Source organism: Rhinolophus sinicus, chromosome 15, assembly GCF_057876585.1.
Source record: "Rhinolophus sinicus isolate RSI-liver-muscle chromosome 15, RSI-T2T, whole genome shotgun sequence".
NCBI lineage: Eukaryota > Metazoa > Chordata > Mammalia > Chiroptera > Rhinolophidae > Rhinolophus > Rhinolophus sinicus.
Genome location: NC_142515.1, coordinates 102,883,388 through 102,899,970, shown reverse-complemented (window position 1 = coordinate 102,899,970; position 16,583 = coordinate 102,883,388). Strand labels below are relative to the sequence as shown.

The 16,583-nt window shown below is 42.5% G+C and overlaps 1 protein-coding gene across 2 annotated transcripts in view; it reads left to right on the top strand.

Annotated features, from left to right (window-relative positions):
- The window catches only part of BLK (BLK proto-oncogene, Src family tyrosine kinase), a 56,202-nt gene that overhangs the window by 22,491 nt on the left and 17,128 nt on the right, over window positions 1-16,583 (top strand). Inside the window, exons 2-4 of one of the 2 annotated variants that reach the window (XM_088792542.1) lie at window positions 12,443-12,551; window positions 14,247-14,298; window positions 16,132-16,225. In XM_088792542.1, coding sequence (XP_088648668.1) covers window positions 12,444-12,551; window positions 14,247-14,298; window positions 16,132-16,225 — 254 coding nt within the window. In that variant the 5' untranslated portion in view covers window position 12,443. Of the gene's footprint in view, window positions 1-12,362; window positions 12,552-14,246; window positions 14,299-16,131; window positions 16,226-16,583 lie in introns of both variants that reach the window. The other variant, XM_088792543.1, reaches the window with a different exon arrangement.

The following is a 16,583-nucleotide window of genomic DNA, read 5'->3' as shown; positions in this document are numbered from 1 at the left end:
TTCTGATTCTTCTGACAGTTGGTTGGCTGTTTATAGATAAAGGACTATGTTGTTCTGTATTGCTAGTCGATACAGGTTTTCTCTGCAGTTGTGTAGAACTATTTCCCTACAGGCCCCTTCCTTGAATGGAAGGACAGACCATGCATTTTGTGTAAGAAGTGTGGGTTCTTCTGAAGGTGTGAGAAAGAGGTAAGAAGGCAATGAGATTGGCTTTCTTAAAAAGTGAGAAGGTATGTAATGCTAATGGTAGTGCCTGGCAGCAATAATCATGTTAGTTGCTATTATTGTCCATGGTGGTTGTATCCAGATTTGTGAACTTATTATCTACTGGCACGTCTTTTCCAGACAAAAATTTCTATTTTTAGGAAGCACTTAGACACCCGCCCCTTATATACACTATCTTTATTCCTTATAATAATTATGCAAGGTAAGCATATTATTTCCATTATGCAGATGAGGAAACCGAGGCTTGGAGTGACTAAATCACATTATCTTTGTCAAAGAGCTGTAAAGCATCAAAGCCAAGATTCAACACATTTCTGTGAGTTTCCAAAGGCAAGAAGTGGTCTCTCTGTCACACCCACTATATTGTCCCTCACACACTATAATTGGGTCAGTCTTCTCTGCTGTGGTGCCTCCCTGGGTGATTTTTTTGAGCCTGAATTGCATACTTATTTTAATTTGACTTGTTAGTTTCAAGCAATCACTCCTGAGGAATTTTTTTAGAAGTTCTGACTCTATGAGTTTTTCCTCTCATTTTATGTTTTCTAAAATTCGAATGAGTCAGATTTTTATGTCTGCATAAAATTGTTCATAAAATATTGACGAAAAGAGGCTGAAGATAGAACCCTAAAGCATGCCACCACAGACCTTCATCAATGAGAGATTAATCTATTATTTAGCACCACTCAGTAAGGTGGTTCACTCATACACGTTTGCCTGGCTCTGAAATAATAAAACCGGTCCAGAATGAGAATTACAAGAGTGATTATACATAAATGAATAAATTGAAAGTCTCTAAGACCCTCATTCTGTTCTAAAATCCTACCATAATCCACTTTTATTCACTTATACATAATTTTCTAATCAGTTTCGTATTCTTCACAGATGTCATGACAAATGTTTTATTCTCATTACCTCACATACTTTGGAATAGGATCAGCCAGACTTCAGAGTCAGATAGAACTGGTTTTCAAATATCAGTCTGTGACTCACTGTATGGTCTTGAGCAAGTCCTTAAACCTAATTGAACCTCAGTTTCTTCATCTGTAAAATGGGAAGGAGTATGTCTGCTGTAGGGCTAGATATACTATATGTCAAGCACATACATTAGCGTAGTGTCTGGCCTTGAGTCAGAAGGAGTACTAGGTACTGTGCCAGTCATCCCTAGTATTCATGTTCTCATATGACAGGCAACTCTTACAACAAGCAGTTTTATTAGTGAATTTTAAATGTCTGTGTCTCTAGCTGGACATCCGTGTCTCTAGATCCACTCAATAATCATAATTAGCCCAAAAGTGTCAGGGATCTGAGACCTTCCCCCCATCCCCCCCCCATCTTTAACTTGTTCCAATTCTTGTTGGAAAGCATAAAATAGAGCTAACTTTTTCAGTCCAATTCCCCACCCCCCACCCCACCCCTGCCCCCAACACCTGGTAGAGATGCTTCCCTTCTGTTTACAAATCCCTTCTCTGGATTGTGCTTAATAAACATTGGTGAGGTGGCTCAAAACAACTGAATGATGGATAGCGTCTTTTTAAAGAAATTCTAGTGGTGAACGGATGGGCATCTGGGAAGACCCCTGTGAGCCTCAGTGGGAGAGAGCAAGGCGCTCTCGTTAGAGACACGACTTAAATCCTTGTTCCACGCTTCAGTATCATCACCTCTCAGTCTCCTGTCTGAGGATGGGCGTGAGGATAATGACTCCGTTTATTTCACAGGGTCATTTGGAGGCTCTTGAGATATTGTGTGTGCAAACGCTTTGTGAACTGGCCACTATCAGAAAGATGCTGTCATTGTTATTATAGAAAGAGACCTTACTTCCCCTGTGTGGAAAACACTATGCAGAAATTTATTAATATTAATATGTAAGGAATGTTTGTATGGAGGACATATTAATATATAAGGAATGGGTGTTTGGAGGACAGAAAAAATTCATTTCATTTAAAGATAAGGTGATCACTGGCAGGAAAATTGTGAGCATTATTTAGGAGGGACTCGTGAAGAAATACTCAAGTTCCGCAAAACTGTCTTTAATCCTTTTTACAAGTTATTCGAGGTCTGACAATTAAGTTTGTGAACTTGTTGCCACAACGTTGCTAACCTTTTTTGATATCAGAGGGATTCTTCATTATGAATTTGTACGAACTGGACAAACAGTTAACCAAGTTTACTATTTGGAAGTGCTGAAAAGGCTGCGTGGAAAAGTTAGATGACCTGAACTTTTCGCCAACAATTCATGGCTCTTGCATCACGACAATGCACCAGCTCACACAGCACTGTCCGTGAGGGAGTTTTTAGCCAGTAAACAAATAGCTGTATTGGAACACCTTCCCTACTCACCTGATCTGGCCCCCAATGACTTCTTTCTTTACCTGAAGATAAAGGAAATATTGAAAGGAAGACATTTTGATGACATTCAGGACATCAAGGGTAATACAACGACAGCTCTGATGGCCATTCCAGAAAAAGAATTCCAGAATTGTTTTGGAGAGTGGACTAGGCACTGGCATCGGTGCATAGCTTTCCAAAGGGAGCATTTCAAAGGCGACCATAGTGATATTCAGAAATGAGATATGTAGCACTTTTTTTAGGATGAGCTCGCAAACTTAATTGTCCTACCTCCTACTCCTGAAACACAGCCAAATAAAAGAAAGGGTCTTCATGAGGTGGGGCTGGTGAACCCGTCTGTGTCAGCATCGTAGGCGTCAGGCCCTGGAGTCCCACCCTGGACCTGTATATCAGAACTGGTGGGCCTGCGCCTCAAGAATCTGCAGACTCCTCACTGGTTATAATGCAAACTCAGCTTTGAGAACGACAGTGCTAGGAAGTCAAAACTGACTCCATGAGGAAGTAGTGAACTCATGATTGAATTTTTTGCTTAATTTTTTAAAATGAAAACAATGCAAAAAAAGTTTAGAACCTGCAAAGTAGATTCAAGTCCATAGTCCCATCAATACAAAATACAACAGTAGTTGTATTTATGTTTTGGTATATCGCAGTATGTTTTAATGATCACTACTATGGGTTTTTTGTATATAAATTTACACAGTGTCTCCAAATAAAAGAATTTTATTCACAGGCTAGTAATTATGACAAGAATTTAAATATCAACACAGTGCCACAAAAGCCTAACAAATTTCAAGTTTCTCGATATCAGAAGAATCAAATGTAGGTGACTCAGTAACATGTGTCTGTATTTCACTTAACCCAGCTTCACAAAAATGCTGTCTTCCTTCCTGAAGTTTTGCACAGCACCCTCAAACTTTTGACCACCTAAAAAGTGTTTTCTATCAACTTTATCATTGTGGGGAGTGAATTTCCACTGCGGAAATAGTTTCACGTTACAAAATTGAAATAACCACATACGTGTCTCCTCCTCACTGTGCCTAAGTTGGCAGCCATATTGACCAGGGACACACATAAGTCACAGGTCATCACTGATAGCTTGCCCCTTGCCAGGGGGCCACATGTGTGCAGAGGCTCTTACATACTCAGCCAAGAGTTATAACTCTGTATCATGTCCTATGCTAGCACTGGGCAAATATTCTACTAGTATTTAAAAGCATCACACAAGGCATTCACTGTGGTTTCTTGAATAATTCTATCATATACTCTACAATACAGACTATGTAAAAACTCTCTTTTCTGAACACGGTTCCTGTCTCAATGTCTTTGGGAAAGCATCATTTCTCTATGTCGAAATATTACCCAGTCCTAATGGAATTATGCACAGCATTTTTTCTGGTGTTCTTTCTTTCTCATCCTTTACTCTCTCGATTCCCAACTAAAAAATGTGGAAGGAACAATGGAATGAGAGCAACAGTATTTAGCAACCCCTAATGGAACCATTAGTTGGAATGTTGATCTTTTCAATGGCAGGATCAGGCAGCATCACTAAAGTGGTACAGACAGACTGTGTGATTACTGCCTGATACCATGTGACACATCCTGATAGTATGTGACACGGAGCATATGTCACCCCCATAAGGCATTCCCTACCAGAAAAAGATGAACCTGAATCTAATGAAGCCTGTAGCATTAACTCTATGGGCAAGGAATAGGGAGATAGAGAAGTTATGAGCCATCAAAAGGAAGCAATATCCAGAATGCAAAACATTCTGTAGGACAACCACCTGGTTTTTGCAAATCAATGGCATGAAACAAACCAAAGTTGGGGGCCGGAGGCAACAGCAGTAAAGGAGACTTGAAAACATAACAATCTTATGTCATGTATGAAGCTTGTTTGAATCTTAACTAGAACAAACCAACAGCAATAAGCCATTTTTGAGACAATTGGGAAAATTTAATTATGGATTGGATGTTAGATAATCATAGAATTATTGCTAGTTTTGTTAGGTATAATAATGACATTGTGGTTATGTAAGAAAATGTCTCCAGGCCAAGTACATGGAGGTGACATGGCATGTTTCAAGCCATCTTTTTCATTTCATATCTAAGTTTCAATCTTTTATTTATGAAATAATTTCCCTTAAATTACTTCAATTAAGAAAATAATTTTTAAAGATAATTATTGAATTGGGTAATCAGTATGTAGGTGTTCATTACACTCTTTATTTTTTTATATTTTAAAATTTTTCATTAAAATATTGTGTCTGAAAAAATACTGTATTTCACTAAAAAATTGTATCTGAACCATCCTTTATGGTCTAGCTAGTGTTTTCTCCTGGGTGGAAGTGATTCTCCTTGCTGAGCTCACATAACCTCTCCAGTATGTAATTCTGCCTACCCTGGATTGTTGTGATTAGGGTATATATCCCACTTCTTTAGCTTACCATGAGAGCAGGCTCCTTTCTTGCTTTATCTCCATGTCTTTGCTATACCTGACTCAGTACATGGTTGACAGTGACTGAATGAACACCAGAATATGGAGTTCTAAGAGCCAACACTGCTGCTATTTTATATTCACATGTGGAGGGATCAAATGGGGACACAGGTGAGGTGGCCTCATTCAGGTTGATTTATCCTGAAGTTGAGACTCATACAACGGGTTTCAATTTAAATTCTTTGGTTTCATCTTTAATTCAGAGTCATAGGCCTGTCACTGTATTTTTCTCATCTAGGAAATGGGCCTAGCACGAGTGGATTCCTAGGGGCAGGACTTGGAATGCCTGGCTGTTGGCAAAGGCTTGGTGAGGGTAGAGGGACTCGTGGGAAACTGCCATCTCATCATGATGGCCAACACCCAGGATGAGCCCAGGCTTTGTGGATAGGCTCACCTGTTCCCCCTCTATGCTGCCCATCCATGTCTAGCAGGTCAAGTAAGAGAGGTAAAGCCTTCAGCTAATAATATGGCAAAGTTTCCAGATCAGAAACGTAGGAGCTGGTCAGCACTGGATACAGGCCGGCCCCATAGCTGACCAGCAGGTTGACTTGGCGAGTCACTTCATGTCTCAAGCCCGTCTCATCTGTAGAAATAAGGTAATAATGTCTATTTCACACAGTTACTAAAAAAAGTTATTGATTATTTATATATGTGGAAGAATAGTAAAATATTTATCAAATCCTTACTGTGGACCAGTCACTGTTCTAAGATGTAATAATAGCCTGTAATAACTAAATTAATCCTTACAACACTGGAGACTAAGAGACAGAAATGGTAAGCCCAAGGACACACAGGTAGAAAATAGTGAAACTATCATTCAGACCTCCGCATTCTTGTCTACCATGCTGTGTGTCCTCTCTCAAACAGAACAGTATATGTCTGGATCAGTGTCTGGCACACAGGAAACACTTAACACATGATAGCACCTACTATTTTTAAAAGTAAACCAGAGTCACACTGATTTTTCTGTCATATGCATTCTAAGGTTAACTTCATGCATGAGATTTTTTCCAACCAAATCATCCCCCTGCCTCTAAAATAACATGCTTGGGCTTCTGGAACCGCCAGCACAGGTGGAGGGACTCAGAGCCATCAACCCTTGTCTGGGCCACACAACAACCCACGATCCACGTTGGCATTTGTCCCCCACCCACCACTACCATCAAACAGCCTGGCTCCCAACACCAGGCTCTCAGCCCCAAAAGGCAAGGTAGGAAATCCCCATGGATTCCAGGGCCACCTTTGAGTATTGGGAAGCTCGGGAGAAGGAAAGTATCATCCATGTGCCTCTGGTCATCCCCTAGTTAGTATTTATTTAGTGTTTTCTATGTTTTTGCTCGTTCTCACCCTCACTTTCTTTGGTTCACACGACAACCATGTGAACTATGGATTATAGGCTGTTGGTCCTTGACCTCTATAAAACTTACATATTTGCTTATTATGTGTCAATACCCCAAAATATTTTTCATATGTTGAGTTTGGACTTGAGCACATCAGCTGGTAAAAGAACATTCTCAACCACCAATCGCCCGCCTGCCAATAGCTCAGTCTTGGCAAGACAACCATTTTCATCTGGGTAGTAATGTTTGCACAATTGTTTTAGTATTTTGTTGCATTTTTCCCTAATTTTGCACACAGAGTCGGATAGTCACTGGAATTATTCCCATAATCATGGGTAAGTGAATAATTAAAAGGCATCTGTGACAGGCTGAAAATAGATTGTGAAGATTTGCCAAACAGGGAAGACATAACGAAGAATTTCATAACATGGTTTAATTCTGCAGAAACAAACTGCTCCCTTCCCCCAACACAGGAAAGGCCGTTGTTTGACTCTTTTCTGTATTCCCCTTTGAATGCACTCTTTCAGGAAGGGTTTGTGTATGAAACAAAGAACATGTCATGCCTCCCCATTTTATAGATGAGGAGACTGTGACTTAGACTGATTCAGTGACTTGCCCAAGTTCACACAGTCAATGCGTAGCTTGCTTTTCAGTCCAGGTTCCTTGGACCACCCACTCACCCTGGCTGGAACAGGGAGGAGGAGAAGGCTGTCCTCATCTCTGCCTAAAATGCCAGGGTGGCAGTCACCCTCAGAACTCCTCGCCCCAACAGCTCTGGCAGAGGTTTCTCCTCTGGAGGGGAGGGCTTTGGAGGCAGGTGGCAGCCCCCACAAAGGAAAGGATAGGGTATCTGAACCTGAACCTGAAAGGTGGGCCAAGGGGTTGGAGCCCCAGGCAAGGTCATCCAAGCAGCGAGCCTGGGACAGGAAGGGGGCAGAGAGCACCCTCCAGCTCCTGATTCTGCCACCTTCAGCGGGACCTTAGCAAGTCACCTCACTGCTCTATCTTCAGCTATAAAGTGAGGGTAACTAACCTATTGATTCTGTCTTGACTGTCATATCTATCAAATGCTTTTCAACCTGTGACGTGCTAGGCAACTGTAAATCAAGGATTCCTAGTTTCTCTATTTTTTGGTACTGCCTCCACCACATCCCCTGTCAGGCTGAGGCTGTTCCAGGCTTTGAGCATCTCCCCTGGAGCCAATATAGCCCTCCCTGCTCTGCCCAAAGTCTGCACAGGGGTCTGATCCAATCCAAAGAAATAGACAGAAGGCCCCGCTCCCCACTTCCCCTCTTGCTAGCCCCCCCCCCACACACACACACACACACAAACTCACATCCTTCTCTCTTTCATCCTTCACTGCTGGAAAGGAGGCCAGTGTTTTCTCAGTACAGCAAAGCCACCTGGAGCCACCTGGGACCTGTGGTGTTGCACTTGGCTTTAGCACGGACTTCTGCATTTCCTGGCTCCATGCAGCCTGAAACTGCTACAATATCACAATGAGGTGGCAGCCCTCACACCAGACACAGCTTTAGTTGTCACCCAGCCTCCTGAGTTACTCTAGTCTCTAGTCAGAATCATTGGGGTGGAAGGACCTGTAGAGAACTTCAATAAATCCATGGAAAATCACCTGTATATACACTGCTAAGGAGTGGAAAGCAAAGAAGTCTAAGTAATGGGTGATTTAATGTTATGAGTTTTACTTTCTGTCAAGTTATTTTAAATGTTCAATTGCGTTGTTTAAGTGAACGTGAATTTTGCTCAGGAAGTTTAAAATTGGTGGCAATATTGCTAACCGGGTAAGGCTGGTCATTCGGGCAGGTGCAGAAACAGGAGTCCAAATCAGGGAAATTCTAGAAGCTTCTGCTTGCTCCTCCTTCATTGAGCCAGGAGGCTGGGATAGGTCAGGAAAAGCCTGAGGGTCAGGCAACCTTGGCCGGTCTTTCAGTGGCCATTCTTAAAAACTAGGGCTGGCCCTGCTCTAGGCCTTATGCCCCCTCTTTTGCTGGGCGAATCTTTCACATTCTATTTGTACTTCTCTGTCTGTACCAGAAATATAGGCTTATTATTAAAGAATTCGAGGAATACATAAAATGATCAGAAAGCAGGTAAAAGTAACCTGAAGTCCTGTCACTTGAGATAAACAATATTAACATTTTAAGAAATATCTTTTTGGGGCACTGCTTTGTATTACCGTTCACCCACCCAACCACACAGTCACAATTTTTTTAACTTGTTTTTTTTGGTTTTTGCCTTCCACCTCCCTTTTCTGTCTCTACCTCCCCCGCCAATAATCAAAGTAAACAACTGGGTGTTCATCCTCTCAAACCTCTCCCATGTAGTATAAAAACACGCACACATGCCTACCTAAAGTTTTCTTTTCTCATTCTTTAGTATTTCTAAATATAGAATAACATCATGCACATCTTTGCATCTTCCTTTTTCCACGTAATGGCAAATCGCAGAAAACCCGCTTAGCCTCACCAGTAAAGATCTAGCACATTCTTTTAAATAGTTGAGTGATATTTTACAGACTTTTAGAGTACAGATTTATTCAACAATTCCCCACTTGGTAAGGAATTACAAAGCTTTTTAAAATGTTTTGTTCTTTTTTTTTGCTACTACAACTATTGTTGCAATTAACATTTTGATACTCACATATTCCTATGTAATGATGTTTTATTACTCTGTGAGATTCTCAGAAGTAGGATTGTAAATCAAAAGGTATGTGTATTTTAAAATTTTAATAGAACTTGCAAGATTGCTTTCTAAGAGGTCATTAATATTTTATATTTTATTTGTTCAATAAATATTTATTAAGCTTTTATACCTTGCCAAGCATTGTTTTAGCAATTTAGATTTGATGATGAATAAAACAAAGATCTCAAACCTCACAGAGGTTTCATTCTAGAAATGGAGGGGGAAGAACAGATGAAATTACAGTAACTTTAATAAATACTTTTGTACCAGAAATGTAGGAAAACACAATTTTCTCTTGTTTTATTATCAACAATTGTTATTATCATTCCTTTCATCCCCCCCCCCCCCCAGTTTACTGATGTAATGTGATATTTTATTGTTATCTTAACTTGGATTTTCCATTTGGTAATTTTAACATTTTTCACATTTATTTAGCTGTTTGGATTTGAGTTGGATGAAATGTCTATTCATAATCTTTACACATTTTTCTATTGAGTGGATTGTATGCTAGACCCATACTTCCTATCAATGCTCATGAGTTCTGTGTATATTATAAATAGACATTTATCTGCCATGTGCTTTGCAAATCTTTCCCCTAATCTGTTGCATATCTACTAACTTCATGATGGTTTATTATATACCATGTAATACCTCTAATGTTTATGAGTTTATCTTTTTGCTATGACTGTGTCTTTTTGTCGTCTTTTTGCTTCTGGCTATTCTATCTCTGTCAATTCTTATTTCCAAACTCTGGGTCACATGTATTGTCTTCTAAATTTTTTTCCAATTAAATTTTTTTATTTTTTAAATATTTTTCTTCAGTACACCTGGAATTTATCTCTTAATATGGTATGAGGTAGGGGTCCAACTATATTTTCTTCTAGGTAGATAGCCATTTTCCCAATACCATTTATTAAACTAAGCCCTCAATTATCCACTAAATTAAAATGCCACCTTTTACATATATGCAGTTCTCATATGTACTAGACTCTGTTTGCATGCTTATTGTTCTGCTCCACAGGTGATATGTCTATTCTTATTCAAATTTCATGCTGTTTTAATTACAGTCTTCTTTTTCATAATTTTAAAGTTAGGTTAAAACTTTATTCAGTCATAGAAACCTTCAGATAATTTTATCCAATTAAAAGTTATAATTATTATTGAAAGTACACTTAATTTATGTTAGAAACAAGAAAGAAGACATAATCTAAAAGAAAAGAGATTGAAATAATTATAAGACAATACTACCTAGAATTTTATGGCAACAAATTGGAAAATGTGGAGGAAATTAAAGATCTCCTATAAATCATATAAATCATCAAAATGATGCAAGGAGGAGAGAAAATGGGAACATAAAAAACCGGGATGTGTCTGAACAGATAAATTCCAATAAAAGAAGTTGAAACTGTATTTAAAGATCTACAATTTAAAAGGTGCCAGGAACAGATGACTTACCAGCTGAGTTCTACGTAGCCTTTAAAGAATAGATAGTCCCGACATTATCAATCTATTCAAGACCATAGAGTAAGACAGAAAGCTCCACAGTATGTGTTATGAAACCAGCATCATCTTAATGCTAATTCCTCAGAGACAAATTCCACATGAGAACATAGATTCTCATTTGAAATAAAATATTAGCAAATAGGATTCATCCACATATCAAAAAGACTAATTCACTGTAACTGAGTAACTTTTATTCCAAAATGTAAGGATATTTTAATGCCAAAAAATTTATCAATGTAATTCATTACATCAACATATTAAAGAATAAAAACTATCATATTAACACATACTAAATAGGCACGTGATAAAATTCAGTTGCCATTCCTAATACAAACCCATAATCCCGTATCCAAAATTCTGATACCCAAACATCTCTGAAAACTCAATGTTGACCTGTAACTTTGGCATTATATTTCATTTGATGTTAAAGCTGATCTGACATAAAGAAATTACTTAAATATAGAAAGTATTATTCTTTACAAATGTACAGTATTACAAATGTTCTGTATGTAAAGCATATGTGTATTCGAAAAATACTCATGGATTGTTTGCTACTATGGCTCTCTATTCTACATTCAAAATTACTATACTCTTTTCTTTTTCCATAGTGAGTTTGAGGAGAAATAATATGAGGCATGTGCCTTCAGCTCTCTGGAAGAAAAGCATTTCTGTGTTTTACTGAATTTAAGACACCACTGCTTGGAAGGCGGGAATTTATTTTATGTATCACTAAAAGAGAAAAAAAGATGCTACTAATTACTCTATGAAGCATAATCAAGTGTGAGACACACTCTGGTTTCAGAGATATTAAAATGTGAGAAAGGTGCATCTCAGAATTGATGAAATACAGTGCATACGTCCAAGGGCAATCAGGAACCCACCTCCAACCACACAGCCCATCAGACAAGAGCAGGAACCCAAGGCACTTTCCCCTTGGGGAGGGGCCAGGCGTGAGGTGAAGTGTGGTGGTCTGGGGTCAGCCAGAAGCCAGGTTGGCTCTGCATGGGTTAGTTGATCATGAACCAGGTCTTTAACGTCTCGAAACTCAGTCCTGGGACAGTCATAATACCTACTTACACTTATTTTAGAGAGCTACAAGGATAATACAGGAGAAGGTTTGTGACGTTCCTGCTCAAGAGTAAGCCCTCCCTAAATAGCAGCCCCTGGAATGAGGGTGGCGGTGGTGGTGGCCACGAATCTAGAGTCTTCCCCATCTAGATTCTAGATGAATCTAGAATCATCCTATGATTCTTTGCCTAAGAAACATCTTGACCATATTTCTCTCACCTCTGAAAAAAGATTTCCCAGCATTACTGAAGAAGATGCAATCGGCCTTAGCTGCCTGTACTATCTGTGTGCCCTAAATTTATAAGATCTGACTTGAAAATCTGAGCTGGCAAGAACCTCAGACGTGTTCTAACATGGGTCAAGAGAGGAAATGTGACTTTCCCAAGTGGCAAACCAAATGACAACTAAAATCCAGACCACCAGTCACATTGGTCAGACTCTTTCTAGATGCCAAGACTCCCATCCCCACAGAGTTGAGGTTCACCCCAACAGTTTCTGGTAGTTTCCTCAGGTCATATGGTCCCTGATTCCTAAATCCAGTCATTTCTTCTCTTTGGGCCACTTCTTCCTGCTCTTGGAGAAAAGATGGCTGCAAGTTTATTTCACCATATTCCGGTGACTCTATATTCTGACTCTGATCTTCACTACCTCCCACTTCCACACCACCTTTCTAATTGGCCACCCAGAAGCAGTTTGGAGGAGCTCTTTCTTACAGAGGCTCTGAAGACCTACTCACATCGCCAATCTGCTGTGTGCTCTCCGACAGGATGGGAGTGGTGAGCAGCAAAAAGCAGGTCAAGGAGAAGGGGAAGGGCCGATGGAGCCCTGTGAAGGTCAGCACCCAAAGCAGAGAACCCCCACCCCTGCCGCCTCTGGTGAGTGATTGCTGTTCCCAGTTGGAGAGGGAGGGGGAGGAGGGAGAGCCCAGAGCGCATGTGGCTGCCTGGGGGCTGCTCCTTGTCTCCAGCCAGCCCCAGCACCATCTCTAGATAATTCAGGGCTCTGACCAAAAGACCCTCACCCCAGTTCACGTTGCTGTGGCAGTATAGTAAGCTGTTCAGCAGTCAGATTGCTACATCTATTAGCTGTGTCTTCGAAGTAGACTACTTAACTCCCCTATGCCTCAGTCTCTGCATCTGTAAAATGGGTATAGTAAAAGTGCCTTTCTGGTAGGGCTGTAACAAGATGCCATGTAGATACAAGTATGCAGTACAATAACATATTGCCTTTAGCACAGGACTGGACATGGTTAGCCCCCAATAATTCTCAGCCAGTTTTCATCGAACAAGCACAGCCTTGAAGAGAAAATAAAATCAAGGAGATCAGCTTGAGAAAAGGGTGTGGTGGGGAAGGGTCTAGGGCATTTAGTAATATCTGCTAACCCCACCCCTACACTGAAGTTCCTGGAAATCACTGTCCACTTCCTGGCACTGAGCCAGCGTTCTAAAGAGTTTCCTCCCTTGGTCTGAGGCATCCTAAGACTGGAGGGTACCGATACTCACCTCCCCAGCAGGTCCGCAAGTGCTCATGGAGCCTATCTCGCAGTTCTGGTTTGTTTGCAAGGCAGTTAGCAGACAATTGTGTCCCCCCTGCCTGACCACCTACTCCCTTTTGGTTGGGGGCAGTTGGAAGTCACGCCTGGATTCCCCTCTCCTGCTCTCTCTACCCCCACAGGAACATCTATCTGGCCATCACTTTACTCCAACTGTGACCTGATGGGGGTGGGGATTGCTACTCCCATTTTTTAGATAAACTAGGCATTTTATCTATCTCTGTCCCAACTTAGTGCAGGGCTGGGCAGGGATCAATGAAATGTTTGTTGAATGAATGAATGATAGTAGGGCCAACTCAAACTTAGCCTGAGTAATGTCCCCAAAGTTGCATGTCAATAAGTAGTCAAGCCTGGAATGTTTTTACTTTTAAAATGTCAATTAATACATATTAATTATGGAAAAAATTGTAAGTACTTATTATCCCACTACCCAGTGATCCCCAGTGTTAGCACTTCAGAGCTCCTACCTCCAGACCCTTTTTCTCAGTGTAATTTATATTATGTGTTTATATTTTCAATGGAACCATACTGTACATGCCAGTTTGCAAAATGCTACTTCAAAATTGTGTTTAATAAATATGGACTACAAACACAAAGATTATTTATAGCACATATGTCAAGTTGAACGAGTTTTAGGGAAATACACTTTTAAATAATTTTCCTCAAGAACAAATACCCTTTTTCAGCTTCACCATTTAATGGCAGAGCCAAGATTTTAACCCAGGTGATGTGTTTTATCCCCCACCCTCACCCCATTCCACAAACTTGGGGCATCCCCACATACCCCTCCTCTAACTATGTATATGGTCAAGTGGCCCCGGGGTTGTGCAGTATGGCGCTGGGACCTGGGAGTTGCGGCAGCTTGTATAGAATCTACCTGAGCAACCTCCTGTGCCAACAGAGCAGCTCCCCACAGACCACCCAGCTGAGACCCACAGCCTCTTACCCACCGCCCAGCTGGCCCTGCTCAGGCTGGGGGGCGTTGAACTAATGCAGAGTACGTGTGTTTCTGCTGCAGGTCGTGTTTAACCACCTGGCTCCTGCACCTCTCGACACAAATCCGGATCACGGTAAGAAAGGGCCACTTTGGAAGCTAAGGTTCCACAGGGCATCTCCCCAGGTCCCAGCTTCATGCAGTTAGATCAGGGGCTCAGTTGGGAGAGCTTCCTGGAGAAGGGGGATTGCAGGCCCTGTAGGGTCAGACAGGAGAGGGTTAGGGAGAGGCTGAGCCAGGAGCAGCTAGGGGTAAGGCCCAGCTCCGACCCAGCTTCACTTGCCCTTGGGGGCCTCTCTAGGAAATAAATACCAGTTCCTATAGAGTACCTGAGCCTGAGTTTTTTGGGTTTTTTTTTTTTAAGGACTTTACAAACTATAAATGAACACAAAAAGACGTGAGTTACAGTAAATACAAACAGCATCATAAAACCTAGGCTTTCAAATATGTAACCGCCCACCTCAAAGGGCGAGGGCCCATGGCTCTGCGCCTCCGCCCTCAGCCCTCATTCTGTTCTGTGCGGATGCACCATCTTTTTCCTACTTTCCCAGCCCACTTTCAAAAGGCCCTGCTGACCTTCTAACCACCCACACCACCCTCCCTCAACCCCCAGGCTCCTCTTCCCTTCCACTTTGGTGGGCAGGACGGTGGAGGTGACATAACAAACGACCTCAGCATTCCTGAGGGAGGGGCTCACAGGGTGGTGGCCCCCTTCAGAATGGGCTGACAGGAGAGCAGAATACCCAGCATCCTCATAGCCCATTTCCACACAACGCCAGGAAAGGTCTGCTCAGCCATTCATTCACTCACACGGTATGCATGGAGCAAACAGGACCCAGAGCCCAGCTCTGTCCAAGGACCGCGGAAGCTGTAAAATGAGTAAGACGTGGCTTTTCCCCTGAAAGAGCTCCGTCTGTCACACTCATGAGCAAAGTGCTGGAACGGAGTTAGTGTCTCTTATCCTGCTGGAGATCATGATTAACTACCAACAGAGGCCATCCTTCACTTCCTGTGGTGGGGGAGAAGAGGGCTCATATCTCCAGGAAAGAAACCCAGAGGAAGGAAATAAACTAACTGCCTTTGGCACGAGAACTTGAATCTCAGAACGAGAGGGGCCTCTGTCATCTATTCAAAAACCCCTCTTCCCACCACGGGGATGTGACTAGCCCACGACCATGCCACACATTAGCAATAGAGATGAGTCATCTACTCCTGGGGGATGCTTGGTGGTCTCCAGGTGACCTTTTCCAGGTGGGCCTTGGCTCCCCAGAGCGGTGCAGAAAAGCCCTTAGAGCTAGCAGTGGTCATTTGAAAGACGACATGCCAAGCTCTCTCCCCACCTCTGTTCCAGGGACCACCAGCAAGTCAGGGGTACTGCCAGCCAGAAGCTCCACGATGGCGCCCTGGGCATGGTGACCGCTGCCATGTTCCAAGACCACTGCCCCCTCTGCAATAGAAGTAGGAAGAGGCAGGTGGGGAAGGGGAAGACAGAGGAAGCTTAAGTGTCCCTGAGGCAATAAGGGATTAACCAACACTGGTTCTCAAACTTGGGTCTGCGGCCATCATGTCCATATAGCAGATCTCCCTAGACCTTCGGGCTATGGATCCCCTTACACACCAGCCCTGTCCAGGCCTGGCAGCCTCTAGATGGGGTCCAGAAGGGTAGGCGGGATGAACTCTGAGGGGCAGCTCACCCTTGTTCCCAGCAGCAGGGTCAGGAGGTCGGTCTGCCAGACAAAATTTCCTCTTCTGCATCGGTGAACGAGAAGGCTCCCCGAGCTCCCCTATGTCTCTGTCTCTTCCTGACCCTCTCAGTGGTCAGACCATGGCTCGTGGCACAGATTTACCCCAGGCCCTCCCATTAGTGCAGTGGGCCCAGCAGTGGCCTTCTCTTCCTTGTTCCCTCTAGAGGATCATTTCGCGGTGGCGCTGTATGACTACACGGCAGCGAATGACCGTGACCTGCAGATGCTGAAGGGGGAGAAGCTGCAGATCCTAAAGGAGTGAGTTTCCAGAATGCCGTCCCCTGGTCAGAGGTCTCTGCGGCTCTCTGTCCCTGCGTGATTCCCACCCATCCGCCCATGTACCTCACCCCACTCCAGCTCGCCTTCCATGGCTGCCTCCAGAATATCTTCTCCACTGCCCTGGCGCCCAGCCTTGTCACTCAGCATCTTCTCGCACTTGACCAAACCATCTTCTTTCCACCTGCCTTTCCAAAGTCTTCCTGGTGAGGTGGCTTCCTGCCCTGCTGTCGAAATCTAACTGCTCCTTCAAAACCAACCTCTGATGTCACCTGCTCTGAGCAGCCCTCCAGACATACACAGCACTCGCCTACCTGCTCCTTTACTACTCTGGGTTGGA